We start from the raw sequence: 7421 nt of genomic DNA, 5'->3' as shown, positions 1-7421 counted from the left end.
AAAAGAAAAAGTTTATCCTGTGAAAAGCATTATTTTTAGCACTGGATTTTGTCTTTTTCACACACGTCATATGATAAGTCCATTTTTTATGAAACGACTTTGTTAGCATGTAGCTTGTGAAGATGTACGTGCAAACTTTTAGTTTCAATTTTTTTTAAAATTTAAAATGTATGTAAGATGCATTTTGAATATAGGGAGCATATGTACCCATGTTCCAAAACACCGCTCCCTGCGTGCATGTCTAATAAACTGCGAGAGAGTACTTTTTTTCATTTGAGAAACGAGGAGCAAAAGTATAATAAATGCGACTAAAGCTATAAAGCCGCTCACCATTATGGTAGCTTAGAGTAAGTACAATAGTATATTTGTGTCTAGTTGAAGGAGAGAGAAGAGGAGAGAAAATATAAGTGGCTCTTATGCAAGAGCTAGTTCTAGCACGTACTTCTAGGCAAGTTGTGTGAATAAAATGTGAGTCCTTCATTGAAAAAGTAGTACATCTTTATAGCCAACTATTGTACTTGTTGGTTATATGTTGGCTATAAATGATATGGCATCTTACTTATAGCCAATAACTAGTTATACTATTGGAGTTGCTCTTAACGTCCTCTTAGCACATATCTTAGACTAGCCCCAATGGGAATATCATAAGTAGTATCATGCATGCCATGTTGGCAAAAATCTGATGTGTCATATCAATTAATGAGGTGAGAGATGAGAGTAGTATCATAATATGATACCGTATCATGACACATAAACCTAGAAAACTTCATGACAAATACATCATGTACACACATTTGCATTGAGATTCTACAAAACATTAAATATGACATAAGTATGATACGATATTATGATACTATGCATTGTGGAGGTGGTATCACAAACTATACTATGCATACACGATACTAGCCATTTATACTTTCCATCATGATTAGAAGAAGTTGGTACTTTCCAATCCTTCTTCTTTCGTTGTAAAACAAACCCAATATCTTACACATGGTTGTGTTTGAACTTTGAAGAAATGGCCGTATGGAAGCGAGGGAATACAACTATGCGATAAGCTCCAGTCTTTGCCTCTTTGGATGGATGATATGCAGAGACTATTATCAAGCAATTGCAAAAAAAAAAAAAAGGAACACAAGAAAATTCAATGAATTGATCAGGACGAGGCAGAGTTCCACGTGAACGTGTGATAACCTGGAGCTAACGTGCAAAACTTATCAACCGCGCTGCCGCACAACTTGCAAAAAACAAGTCACGCTCCCATCGTTGGTCGACCTCCTGCCGTTCAGGGAGAACCACCGAGTCCGGCGACCGCGAGCAACAGAACCGGAGATGGGGCTGTGCTCGTGCTGCTGCCGGTGCCTGGAGATCCTCTGCGCCATCCTCCTCCCGCCCCTCGGCGTCTGCCTCCGCCATGGCTGCTGCTCCGTACGTCAACTAATTCCCCATCCCCTCTAATCTCCTTCCCACTTTCTTTCTTCACCGATGATTCTCACCTGCTAATTCACCGGATGCTCCATCTCCATGTCTTCCCGTCCATTTTGATTCGGTTCTTGTTGGTGGAGCAGATGGAGTTCTGGATCAGCGTCCTGCTCACCATCCTCGGCTACCTGCCGGGCGTCCTCTACGCCGCCTACGTCATCCTCTCCGTCGACCCCGACCGCGCCCGCCGCAACGGCGACCCCGACGACTACATCTACGTCGCCTGAGCAACCTGCAGCCAGTCTGGTCTGGTCCTTTGTATGGGGTTAGGTTAGTAGAATCCCAGTCCTGTTCCTGCCTCTTGTATGTGTTCAGTTTGGACGGGTTATATACTTGAATTGGATCGTGCATTGCAGTTCGTACATGTCTGCTTTACTTCACTTGCCTGCTTCAGCGGTGGTTTCTGGTTTGCGGGTAATTTACCTTGTTCATGTGGGGACTTATAAATAATGCAGTAGATCTCATCCTAGATCCATATAAGGAAACATTGTGTTGACATATACAAAAAAAAAGGAAACATTGTGTTAATGTTCAGTCAGTTCTTAAACTAAAGATCTCCAAGAAAAGCTGGAGGATCAGGCTTTCTGTTAGTGTAAATTCACTCATCGGAGAATAAAGTATCGGTGATCAAAGTGAACTACAACTAAGACCTAGTGTTTCCCCTGGGATAACAGGGTGAGCAGGGCATGATTTTCCATGGGATCACATTGTAGATGCCGTCGCAAAGCGTGAGAATCTTGAGCATCTGTCATTCATAAGAGCCTCTGGGTTTCCTTCTTCAACCTAAGTTTGGAGGAAATACAGTTAGAAATATGCTAAATTGATGAGTAAAGGGAATTTACTGGTTTCAACATGGTACAAAGCACTCTACTGCAGATGTCTGATTATGTTACTGTTAGTTTATTTCAGTTAAGTATTTTAATAGATCTAGAATATTTGACTTTTTTAGCTATCTCATTACTGAGAAGTTACAAAAAACATAATAGCACGACTTACCAGTTTGCCTTGATCAAGAACAAGAATATTGTCCATCTTCATTACTGTTGAGATACGGTGGGCTATAGTGAGGACTGTCATGCCTTTGCATTCAGCAGAAATAGTATTCTGTAACAGGAATGCTGTCTGGTTATCAACGTTGGCTGTGCACTCATCAAGGCAAAGAACCTGTAGAATCATTGACAGGTTTAAGTGCAAATATCCATTTAGAGCGCGAGGAGGTGCTGCTTGGCGAGTGCCGAGGGCCTCATGATGGTTAGCAGCTGACGAGCTCATGGCAGCGACAGTGACCACTTCTTCACCGGACCCCGTCCTCGCCGCCGGCGTCGGGCCCGCGCGGGCGCGAAGACGGAGTGGCGCGGCGGCTGTGGCTCGGACTCGGAGGACACTCCGCGGTCGCAGAGCGTGGAGCTCGGCGGCGGGCGGGCGGAGCACGGCGACCGACCGGAATCGTCAAGGGCGCGCGCAGCCGGGCGTCGAGATCTTCGGGGAGGAGGAAGGCGTCGCCTTTGACGGCCTTGGCGACTCATGACGACCCCATGGACGAGCGAGCGAAGACAAGCCGTGGGAGGAACCCACACATGTGACGCGCAAAAGCGTACGCGGCCGGCGAAGGCTGGGAGGGAAGGTGGCGGCGAGGCGGCGCGGACCGAGCGCGTCGTCGGCGCCTACGGCCAGGTGCCAAGACTCTTGCATCCTCTGCCTGGCTTTGTACTCGCCTTCGCGCCGCCGATCGCACCGTCGGCCAGGGTGTCCTGCTGCGCTGTGGAAGAAGGTGGGCATATGGCACGGGAGTGTGCGACTCCCCCCGCCGCCGCGGCCAGGGTCGCCGCCGTGGGACGCTACGGAGCCGGCACGCGAGACGGGCGATATGTTGAGGGCCGCGGCCGCCGCATGGATGATGGCGCTAGGTGCTCTCCGCGCGCGTGCAGCACGGGGACCAAGCAGGCTGCCGGGGAGCCTCCGGCTCGCGAAGTGGCGCCAACGCTGACGGGATGGAACGAAGGATGGAGGCGGCATGGCATCACAGAGAGCCAACTCGGGAGAGCCGACAGCGCGCCAGCCCGCGGACCATCGTGCCATACGAGGGCCGCGCCGAGAGGAGGTCACTTCGCAAGAAGTGAGAAAGAGCGTGGGGTTAAAGCGATGCGCGACGGTGGCGTATTTGATGCGCAAGAGGCCCCATGGTGGGGAGGCCAGCGCGGTGGCGCCGGTGCCGGTGGTGTGTGACGGGGCCGTCGCGCCGTGCTGCTTGGCCCGGCTCGCGCGCGTCGAGGATCTGTCAAGGCCACGCCGCGAGGATCAGCAAGTTGCCCCCTTGGCGCTAGCGTGCTCCGGCGGTGGGTGGTGGTGCTGGCGCGACGCCCTGCGGCGTGGCGCTTGCGTGGCGCCTCGCACGGCGGAGATCGGCGACGCGGAGGACATGCTCGCCAAGGCAACTTTGCTCGCTGATTGATTGTTGGCGTCCGTTAGCGCAGTCACCACGGAGGAGGTAGCCATGGCGGCTGGAAGACGTCCACGATGCTGCCGTGAGAGCTACGGTGCGCCCGCCACCGCCACGAGGACTTTACGATCTTCTTCGCGAGGAGAGAGGATCGGGACAGGGTCTTCAGGTGATGAGGTCATCGCGTCTCGTTCTTGCGTTCTTCCTGCTCGGACCATGGGGCGCGCCGCACGCCTGCCGATCCCCGCGGCGGCCTCTGTGTGCACGTCGAGGTCGAAGTGGAGGGTGCCGACCAACGCTCGTTTCCCCAGCGACTGTCCATGGCGGAGGCGATCTGGCGCCAGCGGCACAGGTGGAGCGGCTGCACATGCTAACGCAGTCCCGCGCGGACATGGGCACACAGGGTTATCGGCGTGGTGCCTCGACCTTGTGGCCGATCCCGAGAGGAGGTTGATCTCCACATTGTGGAGCCGGATGAGCCACCGTCGCTTGAGGACTTGGCGAGCGCCGGCGCGAGGCGGTCGTGCCGCCACACATCAACACGTTGCGTTAAACCTCAGCTGATCGTCCATGTGACCCGGCCGTCGACTTCCGCCGCAACGCTCAGACGACAGCAACGCCGTGGCGGCCGTGCACACGATGGTGATGAAACTGCACCCCGACATGTTGTCACGCCGCCAATACAACTACACGCGCGGGGTTCACGACACCACTGCCCGGGGAGCGGCGAGAGCGGTGGTCGCGAGGCATACGCTTCCTCCGGGCAAGGTGGCGGCGGCCACGGTGGCTCCACGAGGGTCCTGTGTCGGGGGCGGTCGTGGGTGCGCCGACGACAGCGCCGATGCCCAGCCCGAACAAGCGGAAGAGAGCGTGGAGGCGCAAGGTCCGTGAGAGTGCCCGAGGCACGCGCCGCTACACCTGGCGCCGGTGATGGCGGCGACGTCGGTGAGGCTGCCATTGGCGCGGGTCGTTCGAACAAAGGAGCGCGTTGCGGAGAGCGCACGGGCGGCCGTTGGAAACACGGAGGAGGGCGCTCGTCTCGCGAGGGCGCCATTGAGCCGGACGGGCTGGAGGTTGCCGTGGGAGCCGAGTCTTGGTGCGACGGCCAGGCGAGACGCGCCTGCACACTGTCGGTCGTGGGCGCCATGGATGCGCACGCAGAAGCTGCTTCCCGAGCGCCGAGGGACGTGGTGGGCGCGGTCCACGAAGCCGACGTGGACGGAGATGGACCCAGTCCATGCCGTGACTCACGAGTCGGCTGGAGCCTGGTCGCCGGTCAGCGATCGGATCAAAGGAGCGAGGCTGCGTCGGGAGTGGGGCCGGTGGAGGGCCGAGAGGAGGCTGTTGGGCGCGCCAGAGTCAGCTTTGTCGGCGCCGTTGAACGGATGCGTTCCAAAAGGGACGGCGGTTTCAAATCATGCTTTGCGAGCGATGGGGACGGCGCCGGTGCGGGAAGGTTCCGAGGGTGGGTGGGATTTTCGTCTCGTTGGGCGAAGCTCTCCCCCGCGCCTCGCGCGCTGCTGACGAGCGGGAAGAGGAGCCCGCCACAATCCAAAGGTTGTGTTGGAGGACCCTCGGCTGGCCTTTCATCCCGAGGGGCGTTTGCCGCTGAGCTGCGGCCGCTTTTGCCAGCCCGCCCCCTCTGTGGGCGGGGATGATGTGGGCCGGAGATCAGAGGGCGATGGGATCTTGGGCCAAGTGGTGGACGGCTACGTCGTGGGATGTGCTTCCATGCCAAACCTAACAACTGTCGCGGCCGATGCTCGTGGCGACAAGGGAAGGCTCGGGTTTGGCGACGGCACGGCGGTGGACGAGGAGATACTGGCGAGACCCGGCCCCACGAGCGCACGGTAGAAGGGCGACTACACTGCTTTGTTCCACAGCGGCCCCTCTCTTGCAGGAGCGCAGCATGTCGCCAGCCTCGCCACGGAAGTAATTGTTCCGGAACGCGACAACCCTTGGTACCCTAGGGTACCGACGGTTAGCGCGACCAGGGCGGCTTGGGGAGTTCGCTTGGAAGGCTGCGAAATCGCGCTCGGATGCTCTCCTCCAAACCCCTGCTTGAGTGGCGACGGTTGGTGGAAATTTGAACTTTCGGCCATGCCGGAGCTCCGAGATCGCGAGGCTCGCCGGGAGGGATGAACGCCGAGATGAAGGCGGTGCGGAACGTCATAAGCAACCTTGGCTTACTCTACAGTGATGACGCGTCGTCGGCGGCTGGCCTGGCACCTTACCACAAGATGTACGAGCTCCCCCTTGCCGGATGACGCAGTTGAGGCCATCGCGGAGTTCTGCGGATGGACGCTCTCCCACGATCGAGGCTGCCTCTCGGCCAAATCTTTGAGGATGTCGGGTGGTCGCCTCGTGGAGAGCTTGACGTAGATGTTCGCTATCCCGGGTGTGCCTTGTAGTCGATCCAATGTTGTACGAACCTAAGATTTTGGTGGCCAACGTGCGAGGCCTCGATGATCGCAGCGACGATACGGGCTGTTACCAGTGTTACTGGCACCACGGGTGCATCTATCGTTTGCCATCCGGAGACAAAACTTAGGTTGTAACCCCTGCCATTATTATGGAAGCGGCTGAAGTAGCGAGACTTTGATGCTTACTTTTGCTTGCTGCGACGGAAACTCGGGGTGGGATGTGATTATGGCATGAGTGAGCGGGGGTGGTCTCAGCTTGACGAGGCGCCCACATAGGTGCTAATAGCATTGCTGCGAGGGTTGCTCCCCACAAGAGCCATGGTGGTGGGCGACTTGCGTCTACAGTTGTTTGAGGCGACAAAGTCGCCTTCCTGGATGAGCTTCAAGACGTCCCTTGGGATCCACGGGGACCACCTGGGCTCTCTGCGGGGACTTCAACATGATCTGGGTGAGGACAAGAACAATGGTAACCTTAGCAGTAGGATGATGGAACGATTCTTAAGCTTCATCTGGTAACAAATTTGTGAGCTGAAGGAGATCTACTGCATGTGGAGAAACGCTACACTACAAGTCAGTATAATGAGCGCGAAACCCACTATAATTTAAACATTTAGGGTATTTCTGCAACCGTGGCTTGGGAGGGACTCCATCGTAGGCTGCGATCTGTATTGTAGCGACGGTTGTGGCGGATCTATTTCTCTTATTCCTTGAGCGCACCACACGATCGGGAGGCGGGAAAAGATTCAGATTCGGCGTTTACGGGCTGCGCCTTGACGGGTTCGATGAGGTGGTTGAGAGCGCTTGGGAGAGAGGTCCGGGGAGACTCTTGAAACCCTTCGGGCGACTCACTTTGCTAAATTGAAACTCACGGCGCGCCAAACTCATGAGCTGGAGTGACGAGAAGGTTGGATCTATCAAGCTATGACTAATGCTAGCGCGGGAAGTGAGTGCGAGGTTGGACATTGCCATGGAATCCCGACGGCTCACATCAGGTGAGCGTCGAAGCTCAGGGCCCACCTCATGGACCTACTTAGGCCCAGCCTCAGCTTGAGCTGGACGATGGCTCGCCGAGCGGG

At 55.7% G+C, this 7421-nt stretch overlaps 1 protein-coding gene and 1 long non-coding RNA gene across 2 annotated transcripts; one reads left to right on the top strand and one right to left on the bottom strand.

Annotated features, from left to right (window-relative positions):
• Positions 1 to 1214: 1214 nt before the first annotated feature.
• LOC127317938 (hydrophobic protein OSR8) lies at positions 1215 to 1862 on the top strand. The gene is made up of 2 exons (XM_051348538.2): positions 1215 to 1428; positions 1569 to 1862. Exons 1-2 carry the CDS (start codon positions 1333 to 1335, stop codon positions 1707 to 1709), a joined length of 237 nt encoding a protein of 78 aa, XP_051204498.1. The 5' UTR covers positions 1215 to 1332; the 3' UTR covers positions 1710 to 1862.
• A 67-nt stretch (positions 1863 to 1929) lies between these two features.
• Positions 1930 to 2664, bottom strand: LOC139833250 (uncharacterized). Its single transcript, XR_011748657.1, has 2 exons — positions 2479 to 2664; positions 1930 to 2265 (listed from the first exon to the last, which is right to left on the bottom strand). It is a non-coding gene; the product is annotated as an uncharacterized lncRNA (long non-coding RNA).
• Positions 2665 to 7421: the final 4757 nt, after the last annotated feature.

Source organism: Lolium perenne, chromosome 7 (genome assembly GCF_019359855.2).
Source record: "Lolium perenne isolate Kyuss_39 chromosome 7, Kyuss_2.0, whole genome shotgun sequence".
NCBI lineage: Eukaryota > Viridiplantae > Streptophyta > Magnoliopsida > Poales > Poaceae > Lolium > Lolium perenne.
This window is presented reverse-complemented; position numbering and strand designations above follow the sequence as displayed.